The following is a 23413-nucleotide window of genomic DNA, read 5'->3' on the forward strand; positions in this document are numbered from 1 at the left end:
GTGCTGCGAGGCAACAGTGCTAACCACTGCGCCACCATGCAGCTTTTTAATATCGATATAATATCGCTGGGGAAAAAAATTCACAATATATTGCCATATCGATATTTTTTTTACATCCCTACTGAATATTAATCCCCTAACAGTCGTATTTTTCATGGCTGTAAAAACAATAGTACAGACATGTTTGTATACTGCCACCATTTGTTTCAGAATCAGGCAGAAGCTACAGTCATCCAGAAGATCAACTTCACTCTGAAGAAGCCTCAGTTTAAAAGACAAAAAAGTACACAGTAAATAATAGAAAGAGCAGAAATTCACCAAAAAAAGCCCCAAACTCTGTTGATAGAATGAATGCATGTTTTATAATACCAGTGACATTTCAGCTAATCCCAAGAGGGTAATCCCAGCCCGGACTCACCACTTCCTGACAAATGACCTTTCACCTTGTGGCGGTTTACAACCACATGATCAAAACTATCCCCAGCAACCCAAAGGTCGCCGGCTCCCCTCTGGTCCCACACAAAGACATGTGAACATGTGAGTATGAAAAAGGTTAAGCCTCAGTCACAAAACCTGCTCAAGATCGGACTATGTGTTACTGTGAAAGGTGCAGAAAACATAGGGTAGGTGCTTTGAGATTGACTGGCACAAAAAATAACAGTAAGTAGCAGAGATTAACTGACATTTATGTGAAAAAAGTTGACTCCTGTTAGCAGCTGGAAGCACACCATCTAGTACCTAACTGGGCTGAGACAATAACCAAAAATAACATTCAAAACAAACTTTCTAAGGTTACTCAAAAATCAAAAGTTCTGAAATTCCTCCCAAGAGTTTCAGGGCCTTGTTGGAACTAGTCCCAAACCGGTGTTGCTATCTTTTCAATTAACTTTCTATGAGTTTGTAGTAACTCTTGGATGTGTTTGCAAAGTTGTGATTGAATTCAAACAAACAAACAAAATTTTGAATCAAATATGCATGAAATTTGCAATTTCATAATAGTTTACACTTTAGTATCAATTAATTGTGATCTAACTACAAATGTGTGTATTTTCTCCTAATTGTGTGTCTCCCAAGGTCAACGGTGTGGACGAATGAGGAACGAAGCGAGTGTCAGGGCGAGTGAGTGTCTGGCAGGTTATGGATCTGGGGCTTGCCAACAAATGAGGAAGAGGACAGGGACCGCAAGCTGGACATTTAGCTGGAATTAACTCAACTCTGGATTATCCTCGTACATCCTGGAATGCGAGTGTTGCTCCAACATTTGTTTTCGTCACCTGCTCTTGTCCAGAGACGTTAGCATTCCATTTTGAACAAATTATGCTAAAAAAATATTCTCCTGCATGCTTCACATATCACTGTAGACCTAAATCAGGTGTTTTGTCAGGCTCAATCATTTTCAGCCATCGGACTTTCACTTACTCTTTCTCCCGCTGCTCTGTCTTTAATGTGCACACCCACACACAACAGCCCCTTCCTCTCCATCCTTCTACTTTCCTCCCTGGTTGTTGGTAGGTCTTGAGAACGAGCCTCAACAATAGCAGAGGCCTCCATATTTGGACATGCAGATGGAACCAGGGGACGAGGCTCTCACACGATCCTCCTTCAAATACCCTCCCGTCCATCGGTCCCTCCTCCCTTTCCTCCTTTGTGCCATCGTCTCAGTCCAGGGAGTTTCGTCCTCTCTTTCCATTAAAATATTCCCTTCTTTTCTTCTCTTTTTTTTCTAATTAACTCTGCAGGGATTTAATTATGCATCTCTGGGGAGCGTGGTGAATTACTGAACATAACTTCTTGGGTTCTGGGTCAAACGCACATCACCCTAGGGGTACACTTGAGCATTTACCAAATGGTTTAGAGACAATGCAGATTAGAGGTGTACAAGTATGTGTTCATCGTTCAGCTTGTTTAGCAATTATTAGTCTAGTTCCCCGGTCGGTTGTACAAGTGTGCGTTTCTGTGGCATGTAGTGCAGTTGGGTGACAGAAACAGTGACACACTCCATCTGCATCATTCTGGATAAATACACAAACACGAGCACACAGCTGTTAAAAGGAGGGTTTGAGCCCCAGTTCTGGGTTTTTCCCGAGGAGATGGCTGCTCAGCGGTAGAGGACAGTCCTGAAGGAGGAAATGACCAACCTTGGCTTTGCAGCTAAGACAAAGCTGTTGACAGTTTATTTAAAAATGTCTGCATGTTATGCAAAAGTGGAGTTCAAAGACACATCCTAGAACAGAGATTACATGGTGCTGAGGCATGGTGGCAAAATGGCAGCTAATCATCCTTTTAAGGGCATTTCTCCATTTTTACATTTAATACCTGAATCTTATTTGAGTCATGCATGGGGTGAATCAATCTGCTGTATGCCATGGTTTTACAAAGCACGCCTCGCGCACGCACACACGCACACCTCCCTTGCTGCCCAAAGTTAAGACTGTGGGAAATCCTTGGGAAAAGGTCATGACCAGAAAATATGCTCCATCTTTTCTTTCATTCTTTCTTGTCTTCCTCCCTCTGGTGTCACACAACTCTCTTTCAACAGAGCACTTTACATCCCAGATAGCAAAATTATATCACAACAGCATTTAAGTGTGTCAGACTTGGGCTGATACTGTAGGTCGATGCTAAATTTATAGTGTCTTTGGTTTTCTGGTATTTTGTTAAATTAAATAAATAATAAACAAGCCGACAATGTCACATTCAAATATCTGCTCACGATAATAATTTCACAGTGATGAAAGCAGAAGAAAAATCTCAAATTCATGACGACAGCTTTTTGTGAGTCATCACAACTGACCTGACCCGTGCACAGTATGATGACAAATTCCTATAAACTAAACGTAACTTTGAGAAAAAGTTTTAACGTTTCTGTTTCACTTTTGTCTTTGTCCATGCGGGTCGCGCTATTGTCTTTTTGTTTTATTGGTGGTGCTGGAGACCTCTTTACAGGGGGTTAACAGTCAAACTGGTTAATCTCTGCAACTCTAGTCTAGACCAATCCAAATTTTTTACGTCAATTTACCAACGTAACTCCCCCAATTTGTCTGGACCAGCAAGAATTTTCTACATCATTGAGCCAGTGTAAACCTTACAATTAGTCTGGCCCAACCAAATGTTCCAACTATAGGGGGATCACACTCCTCAGCCTCCCTGGAAAGGTCTACTCCAAGGTACTGGAGAGGAGGGTCCGATTGATAGTTAAATCTCAGATTGAGGAGGAGCAATGTGGCTTTTGTCCTGGCCATGGAACTGTGGACCAGCTCTATACCCTTGCAAGGGTGATGGAGGGGGCATGGGAGTTTGCCCAACCAATCCACGTGTTTTGTGGATTTGGAGAAGGCTTATGACCGTGTCCCCAGGGACACCCAGTGGGGGATGCTCCAAGAGTATGGGATGGGTGGCTTTCTGTTAAGGGCCATTCAGTCCCTTTACCAGAGGAGCGTGAGTTTGGTCCGCATAGCCGGTAGTAAGTCGGACCTGTTCCCGGTGAGGGTTGGACTCCGCCAGGGCTGCCCTTTGTCACCGGTTCTGTTCATTACCTTTATGGACAGAATTTGTAGGTGCAGCCGTGGTGTGGAGTGTGTCGAGTTTGGTGGCAGGAGAAACTCGTCTCTGCTTTTTGCGGATGATGTGGTCCTCCTAGCTTCATCCAGCTCTGACCTTCAGCTGTTGCTGGGTAGGTTCATGGCCGAGTGTGAAGCGGCTGGGATGAGGATCAGCACCTCCAAATCTGAGATCATGGTTATCGACTGGAAAAGGGTGGCTTGCCAACTCCAGGTCGGGGGAGAGGTCCTACCTCAAGTGGAGGAGTTTAAGTATCTCGGGGTCTTGTTCACGAGTGAGGGTAGGAGGGATCGTGAGATCGACAGGCGGATTGGTTCCGCGTCTGCAGTGATGCGGACGCTGAGCCTATCTGTCGTGGGGAAGAGGGAGCTGAGCCAGAAAGCCAGGCTCTCGATTTACGGATCGATCTACGTCCCAATCCTCACCTATGGTCATGAGCTTTGGGTAATGACCGAAAGAACGAGATCGCGGATACAAGCGGCCGAAATGACTTTCCTCCGTAGGGTGGCCGGGCTCAGCCTTAGAGACAGGGTGAGGAGCTCGGACATTCGGGAGGGACTCGGAGTAGAACCGCTGCTCCTCCGGATCGAAAGGAGTCAGTTGAGGTGGTTTGGGCATCTGGTCAGGATGCCTCCTGGACGCCTCCCTGGGGAGGTGTTTCGGGCATGTTCTGCCAACAGGAGGCCCCCCGGGTCGACCCAGGACACGTTGGAGAGGTTACACCACCAATCTGGTCCGGGAACACCTTGGGGTCCTGCCGGAGGAGCTGGTGGAGGTGGCTGGGGAGAGGACGGTCTGGAGCTCCCTAGTTGGGATGCTGCCCCTGCGACCCAGACCCGGATAAGCGGAGGAAGACGACGACGACGACCAGCCAAATGTAAATCCTGCAATGTCTTTAGACCAACCAAAATCCTCAACATTAATGCGCCAATGTAACTCCCGCAATTTGTTCAGACCTACCAAAATCTTAGAAATCAACGTGCCAACGTAAAGCCAACAATTACTCTGGACCAACCAAAATCTCATATGTCATTGTGCCAACTTCCAGTCATCATGCAATGTGACATCATCGGCAGAGAGAGCACCTCAAGCAGATCTGGTACCTACAACAGTAATGCCTAATAGCAGGATATCAAAGCATAAAAGGTTGCTGTAAAAAAAAAGATCAAATATGAACAAAAAAAGGCTAAAACTGTATAAATAAGTTTAACTATAAAGAATGCACTTCCTGTGCCACTTCTAGTTCTATTCTGCTAGTGTAGAGGTATTATTCTTACTCTATTGACACCTTCTGTATGAGATGGGATCTGCAACGCTTCTCATTGACCCCAAGATGACCGATGCATGAGCCAGTTATTCATTTGTAACTTTCATGACATAATAATGTCAATTTAAAGTGTGTGCAAAGTGCCATATGTGTGTTGTTTAAAAAAGTCTGCACTGGCAAAAAACTTAACTTTTTAATATGTTTTTATAGACTGGTGATGACTGTAAAATCTGATTAGAATGCAAAAGCTCATCTTTACATCAAATACCAGCAGAACCTCGTAGTTTCATATGATTATGATAATAAATAATCATTAACTGTCTTTATACAGGCAATTTCATGTGTCACAACAGCCATTATGTAATGGTTAGCCTAATGACTGATGACTCATATGCAGACATACAGATGAGCAAGTGAATCATATGTTTGGAATTCATATAAAATAATTGAGCTCCTTCTAAAAATAGAGGAAGGTATTGCAAACGCAAAGGAATAATAGCAGGAAAAACCAATTTAAAGATGAACACGTGGGCATGTGTGGGTGTATTCCGGTAAAGGAGACAGTTAAGGAAAAGGCTAGTTTTACGGCTTTACAAAGGTGGAAGTACAAGCATGTGAGGGTGCAAGGGTGTGCTATTTATCTGCTGTCAGGCGAGGACAGGGCGCAGCACGCTTATCAACAGTGAACACACATAAACCAACTTGACTCATGACATTCTTGAGCAACAGGAATGACAAACCTCAAGCAAAGAATGTGGGCTGTATGAGGGGAAAAAAACAGTCAATTAAGACGGCTGTGTGGGAGAGACAGTGTTACTACAGATCCGAGGGATGCGGATAATGACAGAAAATGTTCCTTGAAATCTGCCTGGGAAGCTGAGCAGAATAAAACCTAATGACATCGGCAGAGGAAAGTCAACTAGATATAGGACAATCCTGTAATCCACTTCCAATTGGACATGAAGGACTTACCACTCAGTTAAAGCTGTTATTGCAAATCTGCAAACAAGCTAATCCAAACACGGTCACGGAACACTCAAGCCTAGGGCACACCGGAGACGAGCGTGCCTCGCCGTCATTTTAAGTAGAAGCCATTATAGATGATGAGAGTGGTTACACGGGGGAGCGCTGCATCCCAGAAGTGCCACACCGAGGCGCTGAAGATAGGCGCCAGTTCTATCTCAAGCCGTGGCATCAAAAGCAGGGACCTGAAAAGGCTCAACAGCCTAATAAAAAAGGCCGGTTCTGTTCTGGGGACGACTGTGGAACCGCTGGAGGAGATGATGCAAAGAAGGATTCTCCAGAGAATCAAGAAAATGATGGACAACCCTGAGCATTCTCTTCACAAGACTGTCCGACAACGGAAGAGTGTCTTCAGTCAGAGGCTTCTTCAGTTTCGCTGCAACACTGACCGCTACTGGAGATACTTCCTGCCAACAGCCATTGTAATATACAACAACTCTTTGACGACTTGATTATTATTATTATTCTGAGCTACTACAGCAATCAATTTCCCTCTGGGATCAATAAAGTATTTTTGAATTTGAATTGGATTGAATTTAAAACATTGTGGAGTACTTTACAACAGACTACGACGCAAAACGGCTTTACAGCACAAACCAAACCGCTGGCACAAACCCAATGGCAGTATTGATAACATTAAAGTACTATTGATCTTAAAATATTCTAATGAATAGCACACTTGCCCATTTTCAAATAAATAGTCTCACAAAACACGACGACAATTCTGATCACGTATAAACAATAGAGTCACTTCCTGCTTCCTGTTCTCTAGCCCCACGCGATAGTCACGACAAGAAGTGCTCAGCGCATCCTGTGTGACTACTTGACTTCTCAAAACTGTGGGTGTGACGCTGCGCTTCTGTCTCCGTTTTCCCCAGGCATCCCTCCTGCCCTCGGGTATCCTCCGTGATACTGCGTCCACCTAGCCTGGCAAGCCAGATTAAATAAATGTATTATTTAGTCTGGCAACGCTCCATTGACGGCTCTCGGTTGTGGGGCAGGTTCTACCGTTGTCTTTCAAATGATCTCCGCATTCCACTGGACAATGAATGTGACATACTCTCGTTTCACTCTGTTGCATCATCCCACCCACCAGGCATATAGAGTGCCCTGATTGGCCCACAAAGCGGATAAAGCTCTGTGATTTGTTCACTAAGCAGATAGAGCACTATGATTGGCCCACCATTATGGACCAATCACAGCTCTTTATGTGTTTGAAACCCCTCTAGAGAGCTGTGATTGGCTAGCCAGAGTCCTGGTAGGAGCTGTGGAGGTTCCAATGGAGCGTGCCTAGACCAAACTTTGCAAAGCAAGAATTTGGTCTAGTTCACTAGGCTAGCATCCACCGGGACCAGAAACCTCCATTGCCAGAGGATACGCGAGAGTGCTAAACACCAGTCGCCATTTTTTAGGTCCAGATGAAAAAACAGCCGGCTGTTTCTCTTTGACGTACGCAAGGTTCGTAAACACGGTGTCATTAAAAGAGTATAAACTGATGCAATTATACACACACACACACACACACACTACATTTCAATGCCAAATATTGATCGTTATCAATGGTAGGCCAAAAATAACAAACATTCATTTATTTTTCTTTATTCTACATTAACACGAAACTTTACTGCATTGCTTGAAATATCATATAATTTGTAGGCTAATATGGCCGAGCCCGCAGGTGGATAAAATCTAAGAGGAAACTTTTCTAAATGCTATCATAAACCCTCATAGTACAGAAGTCAGAGAGAATATCACTACCATTCTCCTTTGATTTATTATTTTAATTAATGTTTCTAGCATCGAGTAAATAATCTTAACCTCTGTTTTTAAAGAGCCAGATGTTAGCTTAAGTTCCCATTTAAAACCTTTTCAGACAAGAAAAACTTTATTCAGATTTCGTTAAAATGCAGGTCATATGTCATTTTTGTGCTGTAATCTGACTCATTTACAGTCTGTACATAAGTACTTGATTGTTCATTAATGTGCATTGTCCCAAATAAATAAACAAATAAACAAACAAACAAACAAATAAATGAATTTTAACTCTTGTTTCTATACACGCCGGTACAGAAATTACTTTCTAACAAAACAGCACATTTAAGACTATTAAAAAAAACAGAACAGAGGGAAAATGTTGGAAAATAGCACAATAAAAAAAGAACAAATTAACACCAACACAGAGTGCGCTTCACATAGACAACAATACATTCTGAAAATAACTTTTACAGACATGCAAGCAGCACACACAGGTGTAAACACCTAAATGTGATCAGTGGCTTTTTTAGGTTTCCTGATTGCCTTATCTTTATTCTAAAACATACACAACAAGCAAGCAAACAGGCATTTTGTTTGAGAAGCCAGCAGTGCAGTGCAGCTGTCACTTAAAGGTGAAATTCTGAGGAGGAGAAGCAATTATTCTGCAACAGAGAGAGGAGCTTACTGCTGTCTGGCCCTGCTTTAATTATCACCATTTCTTCCTCACATGTTCTGTATTAAAATCTAAATCCAAAGGGAAAAATGTGCGAAACTGGTGGCAGGAAGCAAAGATGAAATATCTCATACACTGCTGCCACGGTGGTTGTGAAAATGAGAGGTTTCAAATTAAATTGAAAAAGTGTGAAACAAACATTAACAACAAATGTAGTTTAGGATTAATCATTTACTGGACTGTCAGTGCAAAAAGAGTCATTTTTCACACAAGGAACTGTTTGCATTTACCTTAAAAAAACAGAGACTAAGCCAAATATGGCTTGAACAGCAAAGCCATGACACACTGGGGGCTAACCTGGTTAAGGAGCTTTCATATGCAATGGCATTTTTGGGTGGCATGTTTGATTTAGCACAGACCAACCAGCCTGAGGTAATGGGATCCTTCTGCAACTCACTGTAGCCAAGATTTGTTTGCATACACTTGCACAGACAAATCAAGGAAAGCACACATCTATGCACACACAGAGACACCACCTTGAGATGACATAAACCAAAACTGAACAGGAGCCAGCGCTACGACACAGAGTTCAAGGTCTGATCCTTGAGTGTAACAGGTTCACTGTTGAACATGTTGCTTGAAGGCTGCAAGGTAAGAACTAAGCAAGACTAATGGATCTCAGCACAACAGGAAACACTCGGAGCACTCCAAGGGAAAATCTAAACACGCCAGTACAGTAGATAGACCGTGGTAACAACAGCCCAGAGCACAAGAGCTTTTATTCTGATCATGTGAGGTGAAACATGGGAAGGTTCCTGCGACTGGAAGCTAAAAGAGACATGACAGGACTTGATTAGGTGATGCCAAACATAGAGCAAAAGAGAAATGGCTAATTAACATATTTAAAGGAGACACGTTACAAGTTTTTAGAAGTTATAATAGTTCTATGGTCTGTACCAAACATGCTTATGAACATCTTTGCATTAAATCCCTTTTACATGAAGGTATTTCAGCAGTTTTATTCTTGGCCGTTTCTGTACCTTCCAGAATGAGCTGTTTCAGGGCTCAGAAAACAAGGTGGAGCTGGCCACACCCACCCTGCCCCCACCCAGGCTGCTATAAGCCAAGAAGCTTCAAAGTCCGAGAGGGGCTTGGAGTAGAGCCACAGCAACTGCTCTCCAGCAATTAAAGTTGCAAAATGTATGTCTCTTAACAACATTTTCACATAGTGCAGCTATAAGTATATTGTAGAGATTAACTCGTTAACTACAGGGCGGGCCCGGGAACAAGCCCTTGCACCTTGAGAGTAAAGATCACGGCTCTACAGCTGATTTTCACCCATGCGTGGCACACGACACGTGATCAGGAAACAGAAAATTCATGACTTAGGGGATTGTTTTAGGACGTTGCTGTGAAAACAGCGAGGCACTAACCGGAAAAGCTTCTGTTGCTCACACTTCAACAACAAATTGTAAAAGAACGGAAAAAGCTACAAACGCTACGATTCTTCCTGATGTAAGAAGTTAGTCTACTCTTTCTTTTGGTAGTTTGGGTGTTTACATGGTCATAGAGCACAATATTCTGTAAATGGCAAATGGTCTGTATTTGATATAGCACCTTCAAGAGTCCTGGAACCACCCAAGGTGCTTTACAACACAATCAGTCATTCACCCATCCACACACACATTCACACACTGGTGGGGATGAGCTACGATGTAGCCACAGCATCTCTGGGGCGCACTGACGGACGCGAGGCTGCCGAGCACTGGTGCCACCGGTCCCTCCGACCACCACCAGCAGGCAAGGGGGGTTAAGTGCCTTGCCCAAGGACACAATGACAACAACAGACTGAGCGGGGTTCGAACCTGCAACCTTCCGATTACAGGGCGAGCACCTCCTGTGCCACTGTCGCCCCCTGTGACTGTTCAAAAACAGTAAAAATGCTCAAAAACGCTGGCAGTCAGGGGCTTTCTGTTCATATAACTAGTGGCTGTTAATGAGCAAAAAAAAAAAAATCTAAATGGTTCTCACGCATTTGTCTAAAAACCTCAACCAATAACAGGTTTCGCACAGAAAACAACTATTGGACCATCCGGTAGTCGGTCTTGCTAAACCACTGCACTTCCCTGGGTCTTCCATTTATTATACACTTGTATATTTCAGCAACAGAACACCCCTGGTGTGAAAGATTTGTAGCTCAATAACATCAGAGGAGAGACAGTGGGGATAGAACATCGACGTTGCAGAGCAATTAGTCAGTGGTAGAATCACGTTGCTGTTATCCAATCCAAGGCAACATGTCCAAATATCAGGAAATAAGACTCCAAATCCTGCCGTGTTTAGTGCTCCCCTAATGTGGAATTCTGCTAGTTCCTGAAACAAGCGCATCTGAGAGACCCCCCCCCCTGCAAATGTATTGATTAAACGAGTGTCTCACACCTTTAACTAGCTGTATATGTGTACCTTAATTCATGCCAAGTTCAAAGCTGTGCCAGAAATATTAAAACATACAATAAAATCTTAAAGATGTGCCTCCACTCAAACTTAACTCGTGCTTGAACATCAATAGATTTAGTTCATCTTGCTTTGAAAACAGCCCATGAAGAGCTAAGAAGAGATTGACTCAAAGGAAACCTTTTTCAGGCTGCGGAGACTAGACAGACAACCAGTGTTACACAACAGACCACAAATAGAGACCTGGGTGACAGGTGGGAGACTGAGGCAACGAATGTGATAACGTGAAAACAGTGAGAAAAAGCCAAACGGAGGATGTGAAAAATAAAAAAGGCTAGAGACAGAAGAGAGGAGGAGGAAACACAATAACACACTTCATCAACAACAGCGGCAAGGCAGAAAAAGAGTAACTGAGTTCAAGTAAAAACACACTGTATAAAAGGTTGCTTATCAAGTTGAAGGAAATGGGAGAAACTAATTAGACCTGTATAAGACGACAAAGCCCGAGACACAGACACCTATACAACTGAGTGCCAAGACATAAACGCAACAGACTCTAACGGAGAAACTATTTCTACCGAAGGACAAATCAAGAGGACACAGAGTTTAACTGCTCTCGCTGATTATTTAACGAATCTGTTCATTTCTCCTGCACAAAGCAGCATCCCAATAGTTCATCAATAAAACATTTACTCTGGTTCCTCTCACAATGAAACTGTCTATTTATCTTTATTATCTGCATGACAGAAGCAAACTGCCAGTGTCGTCTCCCTCTCTGAGCAGGAAACTGCTGCTCCGTGTTTCAGTAGGAAAACTCCCCACCACTCACTCAATCTCCCCTTTTCTCTCCCTCAACAAAAGCTGCTTGTCAATATCTCGCTCCGTCGCTGTTCGCCAGTCTGGAAATAGAGAGTGATGGCACCATTTAGAGCCAAGAGTGAATACACTCTGACATACGGCCTGACAATAGAACAGACAGTTTCTTTTCACCAGTGACCTAAGATTAGACATCCCACGAGGAATTCCCTGCTGGAGAGATTAGAGCCATTGACTGAGGCGGCGTGTGACTGTCCAAATTCATTGGCAATGGTCTGTGTTAAACATCAATTCATTACGAGTTATATCTTAAGATCTCCAAATGGAGTGAATCTTTCGATTTTAAAAGTGCTGCAGATCAAATTTTATCAGGTAAATTACCCAGAAACGTGTTGCTTTTTCCTTGCTATATATAAACCGTCATCTTGTTTATTACTAGGACTACTTGACTTGCTAATAAACCTCGGCACCAAACATTTTAATAACATTTTCATCCATTTATCTCTTATCCCCGAGCACCCGAGTTTCACAGGAAGGAGACAAATGTCCTCCGTTGTATTTCATCTGCCGTATAGCGTCTGCCTGCTCTCTGCACCCTTCCACTACAGCTGGGGCACCCGTTTAATCCACTGGAACCCAACGGCCTAAAGAACAGTAAATCCAGTCAGTCCTGCCCGTATCGACTGCAATCTCAGCTCAGGGCACCTAACAACAGCAACCAAACAAAGACAAAAAAAAAGAGGAAAGAAAACAAGAGCCAACAATTGAACCGGTTGAGAGCTCAAACAAATCCAAGATAGGGCTAATCTTTGCAGCTGACCTTGTTTGTCTTCATCTACATAACCTTATCAAATGTGCCACACCAGCTTTCTGTCAGTTAAAGATCTAAGCCTGCCTTCTCAGATGCACCCTGTGATCCTTGAGCTGCTAAGTATTTATTTATATTGTTATGGTGCAAGTTGTGAACATTTGTCTGTGGCAAGGATTTCAAATCCATTTGTTGTATTAGAAGATTAAAGGCTCTAATCTCTGTGGCACAAGCCTCCGGGATTCAAAATAAGAGTTATGCGCTTGAATGTCAGAATAATTGCCCATATCTGCCTATGGAATTAGTGGAATTAGGATTTTACGAAAAAGGAAATGGTAAAATAGCCTGAATTTGTATAACGCAAGGTTCTGCGACCCGCCATGGCGTTTCACAACACAATGAATGAGCTATGATGTAGCCACAGCTGCCCTGGGGCGCACTGACAGAGGCGAGGCCTGCTGAACACATGGCGCCACCAGTCCCTCCAACCACCACCAGCAGGCAAGGTGGGAGCCGGGATCGAACCTGCAACCTTCCGATTACTGGACAACCCGCTCTACCTCCTGAGCTACTGCTGTCCCTGTCATGAAATGATCATGAGCAATGTGCTGCGTATTGATAACACAGATTTATCTGCTATTGTTATGAGATGGGGGAGGACACCCCAGTGCTGTGATCTCCTGGTTTGATGATAGGACAGTTAACGTTGCTGATGAAACGTGCATCGACTCCAATTCGACCAGATGACCATGTTTTAATGTGAAGACATTCCGGTTTCAACCAATATCACTTAGTTTTGATGCTTTGTTGGTCTTAAATTGAGCTCAAAGCTCCACAATCACAATCTTAATGTACCCTGAAGATAAGCCAATTGATCTTTTTCAGATTAGAAGTTAAATGTTCAAAGGGATCAATGGTCTGATGCAAACAGTGTAGAAAAGCACGGAAAGGAAAGATAAACAGCTGCTTACCCTTCAGTTTCTCCAGAACGCTCTGACCGGCTCTCTCCACGTTTCCGTCCTCCGTCTGGTACCGGCCATCCAGAAACTGGGCTGTAGCTTCTGACAGGTGAACCTTCCCAGCCACACCTAGCTGCTCCATCAAGTTAGCCAGATTGACATCGTTGGACCACACATCAAACTTGAAGCGTTTCATTCCCAGGATGCCACACAGAACGGTGCCAGTGTGGACACCGACACGCATGTTGACAGTCTCACATGTCTCCTGGCAGAACTGCTCGATGGCCTGGATCATGCCCAAGCCCATCTCCACGCAGCAGTAGGCGTGGTCTGGCCTGGGCTCGGGACAGCCTGCTACACAGTAGTAGCAGTCTCCAAGAGTGCTGATCTTCTCACAAAAGGTTTGTTCACAGAGTCTATCGAAGCGTCCAAACAGGTCATTAAGAAGTCCCACCAGAGCTGGTGCAGACTTGTTGGCAGACATTTTGGTGAAGCCCACAATGTCCGCAAAAAGGATGCTGACAGGGTCCATACGCTTCATGTTGAAGGGCCGAAATATCAGCTGTGCTCGGGGTATCGAGGTCTTTTTGCGTTTTTGATTGTTGTGTGGGTTATTCTTGGAGCTCATGACACTTTGGGCTTGTAGAGCTCCACCGCTTCCTCCGCCACCAACTACAACAGCTGAAGTAGAGCAAGCACCAGAGGAATATCTCTTGCCAGAATTCTCACCGCCACCCTCGTCATCACCTTGCTTCAATAGCTCGTCGGCAACTTGTCTCGGCATGACAGAATGGATCATACGCTCCTTCAAGGCTTTCTCCACCTCCAGCTCTCTTCCATGCATTATAGCTTGCCCCACTTTGAGAAATGTGCTGCGGGAGCGCACCTCTGTCATGATGAACAGGTGGATACCGATGACGTGCGCACATAAATGGAGCAGACATTTACCCGGTCCCTGCCAGAAAATGGTGTCTTCCCAACTGGACATCTGTCCATTAGAGTCATAGCTCCTCTGAAGAAACGGTAGCCAACCCAGTGCCTCGAATAGTACTGAATATAAGAGGCCCAGCATCACTGAGGCATACAGACGGACATGGAGGACGCTGTATAACAACAACAGAACCTCTATGCAGAGAGAAAAGGTGCCGACAAGAGAGATGCACGGGATCTCAGGGGAGACATTTTTGTTCAGGTGGAGATGTGAGGAATTCCCACCGCCTGCACAGTCATAGCCTGCAGTTTGTATCTGTGGAGCTAACGTGATGGCAAAGGTGATGGCTATCAAGAGCAAGGAGGTTTGGTTGTACAGCCACACATATGGCTTGGTGAAGGTGAACAGAAAGAGGAGCACCAGTAAAGTCAAAAACAAGGCAGTGGGGACAAGAAAGGCCATGGGGCAGCAGCGTTCCTTGTTGATCCCAAAGTACACCCCCCAGAGCACAGCTGCCACTGCTAGGTAGAAGAGGACATAACGAAATCGTCGCTGTGTTTGGGGAAAGCAACTCTCTTGGCACGCCTCTTCCAGGATGGGGGAGTCAAACTTGGGGTCCCAGCACTGAGCTGCAGAGCGTTCAAACAGCGGAGGGGCTTTCCTTTTCACCCTAGAGGTGGAGGTCGTGGCTGGTCTGACGTCTGCAGAGCTGGAACTGGAGGAGATGCTGTATTTGTGGAGGGTAGGATTCACTTTATTGGCGGCCCCACAGCTTCTTCTTCCTCCTCCTCCTCCTCTTCCTGCGTCACTGTTGGCACCCCGAAGTGGCTCATGTTGATGCGTGCGTGACGAGTTATTGGCAATGCGCACAGTTACGGCTCCATCCCCGCCGGAGTCGCAGCTCACCTCAGTGCCCTGCATAAGAAGCTGCCGGTGGTGTTGCAGAGTGGCCATGTTGACTCTGATTCGACGGAGTGCAACAGAGGTGTTAAATAGCAATAATTTCTTTTGATGGTGGAAATCAGACACCGTGCACGCGCGCTGCGTGAGTGCGAGAGGCGCGGATTGGAGGAAGGAGGCGACGATGATGGACTGACAAAACAGGCATAGAGGGAGGGGGGAGCAAAAGGTGCATGAATGGTGAGCACGGCACAGACGAGTCGGCTACGCACAAGCAGCCTGCACACACACACACACACACACACACACACACACACACACACACACACACACACACACACACACACACACACACACACACACACACACACACACACACACACACACACACACACACAACTGTTAGTTTCTGGAGCTCACCACCATCCGACCCTGGGTTTTTGCGTCATCGCTCACATCACACGCATCTGTGTCCAAACAGGCTCAGGTTATGAGTCCAGCTTTCTCTCCAGCTGCGGTTAAAACGCTGTCATCACCCTTCCTGCCTGCAGAGTGGAGCATCCTTCTGGGAAAGGACTGATTAGTGATGCGACTGCTTTTCTTAGTCAAGTCCGCGCTGACGTTGGAAACGGCTGCCAATTATCTCATCTGGATGGCGGCAATGTTTTGATCCATCCCAAAGTCAGAGGGAATGAGCCAATTTCTCCCGTTGTGATTAAATAAAATAGTTTTTTAAATAAAAACAGGAGCTCAATGTTTCACTGTGGGAACTGACTGAAGCTGTCAACAGTTGTGCACAGCAGTGAGGCTGCGAAAGTAATCCGTTATAACATGGACAGATGCCCAATTTACACCCCTTCGCTCCACTGACCCCAGACTGTTAATTATGAGCAATAAAAACAGGTGGATTTTACCTTTTTTCTCATTCTAAACGACTTATTTTAAAATAGATCATTCTGAAGCAAACTAACTGTTTTTCTTGAATAGTCACTCTGTGTGATGGTTTTACAAAATGTAAGAGTTTTACCAGGTAAAACCGGAGAGAGCTGTTACGGCAATTAATTAGAAAGTGGCTGATCTATAATTAAATCGGCTTTACCTCCCACTACATCCAAGCATGGCTCAGTGCGTGAAGGCTGTCCAACTCTTATACTCAGACATTCCCATGCCATTTTTTTATTCAAAGCAGAATTCTGAAGAGGAAGAAAAAAAGACAGTTATTTTGGAGCCATGTCCAGCTCATGACCCAAATCCTGAAGAGGCCCGACAGGCAGGCCTATTCCCACGGATGCAGCCCCGTCCTTTCCTGAACTCCCTCTCCGGATCTCCACTGTTTATTTCCCCCCACCCTCTCTCCGCTTCCCAAAGTGGGGCTCCGAGAGGGGGCAGTCCTAATCAACAAGCCGCGATCCGACAAGACAAGAGCAGAAAATCCCATCCACTGTCAATCTTTTAGCGTGGCTTTACCTCCGCTGGGAGTGTCTGCAACTTGTTGCGCGCAGTTGGCAAAACATTCAGCCTCGGTCAGAACAGGCTCCGCTATAAATAGTTATGATCAAAACTCTTGCAAAAACCACCACCGGCAGCATGAAAAGGAAAAAAAAATATGGTTTTCTTCAACTTTTTCTCTTGCACATAAAACAAGGGTTAATATGTTAGAAGTGGGGAAAAAATTACAAAAAAACGCATCCAGAGCGTCAACGATAGGCCCCCTCTCGTCTCCAAAGACTCCAAAACTTTTTTTTTCCTTTCCAGGCCGTATTTCCTGCGTTTGGAGAAGAGAGCCACCAGTTAGGAGTCTCTGCTTATTGGGAGCCGAGGCTGGATTTCCTCCCCTCGCATTCCCCCAGAGCAAAGCAGGAGAAAATCCTCAGAGCCGCGCCGGAACTCCCTTGGAATCCTAAAACCCGCTCCTTATCTCCTTGTCGCAGCCAATTCCTCAGGTCTGAGTAGCTCTAGTTTTCGCTGGCACGCATGTGTCCAACAAACACAACACCGTGCGCTCCGGCGGCGGTGCGTCCCCTTCCGTCCGTCGGCGGATTGCCTCCCTTTCACCCCTACAGCTCCCAAACGGAGTCGGGGTCTGAGCGCGCACACAGCGTCGGGTTTACGGTTGTTTTCTTCTTCTGTAGTTCGTCACTCTTGTAATTGCCACCATTTTCCTGGTGACTGGGTCGGAAATCCTTCCCCAGCTGTTGTGACGGAGCGGGTTGGTGGGAGCAGCCAGGCAGGCGGTAAAGTTACTCCAAATAAGGACAAACGCCGCTTCCGGTTGCGTCTTCAAGACGCACCCTGTCATTTTGGGGCAACATTGTTTGTAAAATGACAGATTAAACGGAGAAGGCATCTAAACAGCTTCACGCGGTGTTTTATCAGGTTGTCCTGGGTTGCATCATTCATTTAATGTCTCGCTTAAAGCCTTACAACTGTAATAGAGCGTAAATAAAGAAATACAATCTCATTTATTTTAATTCAAACCAATGTTAGCTGTAATAGACGTACGTCACGGACTATATCATCATCATCATCACCATCAAAATTGCCCACATTTTTGTAAAATTAAAGTGAGTTATTCGAACAGTTTAGTGCTTTATTTTGAAGGCAGACTTTGACTTCCGGTGCTTACCCGTTGTTCAAGTGTAGCTTAACAGCTAGTGGTGAATAATGGAATTAGCCTCATCCATATTTTAACTTCTATGTATTTATATTTTCCACCCTATAGTTGTTACTGCTGTCTGTGTCCACCAGTTTACATGAGACAACTGATACTATAATAATAATGATAATAATAACAATAATAATAATAATACTAACAACAATAATAATTATAATAATAATAATAATTATTATTGTTGTTGTTGTTAGAAAAGTATAGAATAGAATAGACAGCACAAACAGTTAGAGAATAATTCGAAGAAATTATAACAAAAGTACATGTGTATACACATATGCAGTAAGATATTATTGTAACCTTCAACCAAGAAAAAAAAATTAAACTTGGGTTCCAGAAATACACAGGGTATGTTAGGGACACAGACATACTATGTAAATCCGGTATTGCACAAGTATTGAACACATACTGAGTATTACAGTGATGTTATTGTGTAACAGGATGAAGCTAGTACAGCTTAAACTGAGGAGTTATACACTTACTGCAGAGGAGATGAAAGATCTACATCTGGGATGTCTAAGTCTGCCTCTGAAGGAGCTGTTCATGCTCTCTGTGGAACACAGTGGGTGGGAGGTTTTTTTTTAGATGGGGATCTTCTTCACCACCATCCTCCTTTCACACTTCTCAGCTGAATCCAATAGGAAGCCCAGAACCGAGCTAGCTTGTTCAGTCTTTTTCTCTCTCGGTCAGACCTGCATGCAGCCCAACAGACCGCAGCAGGGTGGATAACAGAGCCAACCACAGTGCAATAAAAGGATTTTAGCAGGTTGGAGTTAACTCAGAAGGACCTCAGCCTCCTCAGGAGGTGGAGGCGGCTTTGGCCCTTTTTATCCAGAACGTCTGTGTTGTTGGACCGGTTCAGTTTACTGTTGAGGTGAACACCCAGGTACTTAAAGGTATCCACCACCTCAATGTCTGCTCCCAGGATGTTTACTGGTGAGTGAGGAGGAGTGCTTCTCTGGAAGTCAATCACCATTCCTTTGTTTTAGTGGTGTTCAAGCAAAGGTGGTTATGCTCACACCAGTCCACAAAGTTCACGATGCCTGACCAGTACTACTGGTCATCCCCCCCCCCACACACACACACACACACAAAGCCGACAATGGCCAAGTCATCAGAGAACTTCTGGAGGCGATAGCTTCTGGTGTTGTAGGTGAAGAGAAAGGGTGAGAGCACTTTACCCTGTGGAGCTCATTTACTGCACACAACCACCTCAGACTTACAGTTGTGTAGCCTCACATACTGTGGCCTGTTGGTAAAGTAGTTGATGGTCCATGCAGTCAGATGTTTGTCCACTCTTGCACCCCTCATCTTCTGCTGCAGTAGACACGGCTGGATGGTGCTGAAGGCACTTGAGAAGTCTAAGAACATGATTCTCACAGTGCTTTTCTGCATCTGGAGGCGAGTCCGAGCCTGGTGGTGTATGAGCACATCCTCCACCCCCATGTTTGGTTTATGTGCAAATTACAGAGGGTCTTTTTCTGGGCTCACCACTGAACATCGATGGGTGAGGATGAGTCTCTCTATGGTCTTCATCACATGGCAGGTCAAGGCAACTGGTCTGTAGTGGTCTGGTTCTCTGGGATGTGATGTTTTGGGAACAGGAACAATGCAGGAGGTCTTCCACAGGATGGGGACCTGATCCAGCCGAAGGCCCAGGATGAACATGTGCATGACTGCTTCACAAAGCTGGTCAGCACCGTCTGAGCAGCCTGGGGCTGATCTCACAAGGACCTGCAGAGGAATAAGCAGTTTAGATAATGAGTGAGAATATTTGTTGTCTGTTTTATTAACAAATCTTGTTTTATATGATTATCTTGTGTAATGAAATGGTTGATCATCTCTCTTTCACATTTCTTCAAAGTCCATTTAAGGAGCTCTGTGGATCCTCCTCAGGCTCTCGTTTATTAAGTCGTGCATGAAATCCGTAATAACCCCTCTTCCAGGGAACGACTTCCCAAACAGAGTTATCCTGCTGTGGTGTGAGTTTATGAAAAATGTGGTTTTCACACAAAGATGCAGAGTTATCCAAACTACATGCTGTGTTTCCATTTATTAGAAATGACGGGTCTGGGCTCTGTTAGTATTTTATGAAGTGTTAAAACACACTTATGTTGTTTGCAGAGAGCTCAAATGGCTCAAATGCCTAGTAAAAAGTTAGAAAAAAAAGGAAAATGCATTATTTATCATTCAGAGGATGAGTAACAAAATGTATTATTTAGATTTTCCAAAAGAAAACAAAAAATGTCCCTGTTTGTGTAACTGTAAACGGTGATTTAGAACGGGGAGTAAATATAAAGCCAGTAAACACGGTCATAAAGGTTTACTGTGCTGATTCAGTCTTTATTCCTCTTTAAACACGACATAAGATAACGTTTATGAGTTAAATTCCACCTGTGCATCGTTTTAGTTGGTGTTAGTGACCGTGGCGTGTGGGTGGCGTGTTCGTACTTTAGTTCAAGAGCTAATGAGGGAGGGCTGTTTGAGGAGTTGATAAAGCCTGGTTGATAAGCCCGAGGAGCATGGTGTGTTAGCTCTGGCAAACACAGACTACACACACTCAAACACATGTTTGAAGATTTATTACACATGCACAATCCGTGTAGAACAGGAGCATGTGTGGGAACGAATGAAACTCCCTGCTTTGAGTTCAGCATCGTCAGCAGAAACAACGAGGAAAAAATCTAACATGAATCAAGAATGAGATCCTGGACAGAAGAAGCTGAAGGGTGGGAGGTTTAGATCAGGAGCTTGGTTCTATGGGTGGAGCTCAGAGCAGAGCCGCTGCTCTTTCTTATCAAAATCTCTCATCTGAGTTGGTTTCAGGCCTCCTGGCTGCTTCCTTCTGGAGGTTTTTTTGTGCACTTCCCACAGGGAGGAGACTCAGAACTCTCCTTTCTGGTCGGGGAACTCCATGAGATCCCTCAGGAGGAGCTGGAGAGTTCAGCTGGGAAGAGAAATGTTTTGGCCTTTAAATTTACTCTTCTATCAGCACAAAAATGTCTTGATGCTTTTTATTGTAATACAAGAACAAAATAAGCAAATCTACATGATAACCTGTGACATCACTTTATTTTGAAGTAATGCTGAGCAGTTTTCCGCTCCGCTGCCCTACTGGTTGAAAGAGGAAGTACAACGGTCATAAACAGCCTGCTGTAGCTATCGCTAACAACGAGCTAACACTAACATAAGCCAACTAATACTAAAATAAACCACAAAGTAAAAAGATCCACACAGTTGGGCAAAACATATCATTACTTACAAGTCCTGAAGCAACAAAGCCAGGTCATCATCGGTCCGTGTTTTTGTAGCGTCCTATAGCTCCCTCAAACTAATGTAGGCCGTGCCGATGTTCACTCCGGTTTTAGTGATTTGCTGCACCTCCAAAGGCATTGCTCTCTTACTTTTACTTCCAGGCTCTGCTATAATGCCAACAAAATAAGTGTTTTTTTATTGATGATTGGCAAATTGAAAAAGCTAACTACTAGCATAACAGCTAACAGGCATAGCGCACCTACCCCCTACACAAACAGTGCCGCATCAGAGGGCTGTAGAGAGGTGTCAAATATGAAAATTGTCAAGTTTCTAACTCAACAATGACTGAGATCAATGTTAAAGCTCTAGCTTAATGTTTGAATAACTTTTAGTGTTATTTTAAACAGAAATAAGTTGCACTATAAAAAATTTGAAGCCATTATTCATGAGAATTTTTTTTTACTTTACTGAGACTCATTTCTACAGTAATTTAAGTCATTATAAACAATTAAACTAATAATTAGTCTTTTGCATCACTAATAATGTTTGTTTTGCACTACATATAAAATGGAATAATCTAAAACATGTTCATCTAATGCGCTCAGGTAAGTAGTTTCATTTGTATTCATGATTTGGTCATTTTAAAGTCGTTTATTTTCTCTGCCTGTTTTGAATAAATAGTCTCTTTATTTAACTTTGTGTAACACATCCTAGTGTATCTGGTGTCAGGTGACAGTAATTATTAGCTATTGTGTGACTTTTGTTTAATGGGAGCATCTTCAGATGTGAAGTGTACCATAAACCACAAGATAATGCTGATACATTTCTCTGTACAGAGTTTACTTGATGAATAATTTACACCCAGTTCTTTTATTACATCTGCTGGTGACTTATTTCTGCAGTCAGTATGTTATGTTCCTATGAGAGCTTCAGACTTGTTCAGACATCATTTTCCTTGAATGCAAGCTAAATATTTTCCCACACAGTCCAATAACACAGAGCTAACAAATACTCTTAACATCAGAAGTAGCTTTTCAGAATTGATTTCATACCGTTTTAGGTAAAAATATGATGACGTTTGAGTTTTATTCCGGCACATTTACTGGTTTATTGTTTTTAACTGGAATTTAATGATTTAATTGTAATAAAAATTGGCTTTTGCAAAGAAATTCAAAACCTCTCTGTTAGTGGAGCAAACACACTGAACTGAAGCGCCACCTGGTGTCTGCTTTTAGTCACAGCAGAAAGGAATCAACCAGCAAATGTCAAGAAAAAGTCTTTATTTTGAAGTTTTGGGGGCTTGTAGCTTTTTTACACATTCAGCCATGTTTTAGAACTCACACAACACTCTGATTTTGTACACAAACACTTAATTCTGTCTTATTTTAGGCTGAAAGCAAATCTTATCCAGCATTTAGAAGGTTTACAAAACGTTGGCACTGCTTTAGACCAAGCAACATGGATTTAGAAAAGACTGCTAATTAAAGACGATTACTGGTCTGTTTTTGTTTTTATTGCATAAAACAAGACGTTGATGAACAGAGCTGTAAAACGGACAAAGAGCAGTTTTAAAAGCTGACGATTTTTCCATTTTGTCGAGTAGGAGCTGGTTTTAGGCGGGACACTGCAACAGTTTAGCTTCAATTCTATTCAGTTTGCTTATAAATGAGAGAAAATGTTAAACTGAAATCTGTTTCTGCAGTTAAGTTGTGGCTGAAAGAAAACAGTACCTCTGATACAAACAGCTGAAGAAAGCTTTGTCTAGAGCTTGAAGCAGAGCCAATGCTCCTCCTCATCAAAACGGGTCACCTGAGGGGATCCAGGTAGCCCTTGTCTGGAGGTTTGGGGGCACGTCCCACTGTGAGGAAACCTCAGGGCAGACCCAGAACTTTCCTACAGGTTTACATATCCTCTCTGGAACCGGGGTCCCTCACGAGGAGCTGGAGAGAAATGTCTGGGCTTCCCTCCCAGACCTGTTGCTGACCCGGACTTGGATGAAAGATGGAAAACGGATGGATAGTCAAAACAGTAGTAGATCATTGTGGCGTATCCAATAACATGTAAAAATATAGAAATCTAACACAAAGCCAGCTCCATTGTCTTGATTTGAACGCACTGATATGAATCCGCTCTGCTTTTAGGGACGTGGCATTATGAGTCACAGCATCTTAGACCGACTCTTACTCGACCAATGGTGATAGAGTTTCCTTCATCCCAGAGGGTGGTTGGTTAATGGTAACGAAGGGAATAAAGGACAATCAACAGCAGCATACAGGAAACGATCACTGTCAGATTTCATGAGTTACAGAAAATAAACAAGTTGCAAATTCATATTTAGAC

The 23413-nt window shown here is 43.8% G+C and overlaps 1 protein-coding gene across 2 annotated transcripts in view; it reads right to left on the reverse strand.

Annotated features, from left to right (window-relative positions):
* The window catches only part of adcy9 (adenylate cyclase 9), a 49033-nt gene extending 33235 nt beyond the window's left edge, over window positions 1-15798 (reverse strand). For both annotated transcript variants that reach the window (XM_015967332.3, XM_015967322.3), the window contains exons 1-2: window positions 15568-15798; window positions 13329-15339 (exon numbers count right to left, since the gene is read on the reverse strand). In XM_015967332.3, the coding sequence (XP_015822818.1) occupies window positions 13329-15339; window positions 15568-15573 (2017 nt within the window). In that variant the 5' untranslated portion in view covers window positions 15574-15798. The remainder of the gene's footprint in view (window positions 1-13328; window positions 15340-15567) is intronic.
* Window positions 15799-23413: the final 7615 nt, after the last annotated feature.

Source organism: Nothobranchius furzeri, chromosome 4 (assembly GCF_043380555.1).
Source record: "Nothobranchius furzeri strain GRZ-AD chromosome 4, NfurGRZ-RIMD1, whole genome shotgun sequence".
NCBI classification, from domain to species: Eukaryota; Metazoa; Chordata; class Actinopteri; order Cyprinodontiformes; family Nothobranchiidae; genus Nothobranchius; species Nothobranchius furzeri.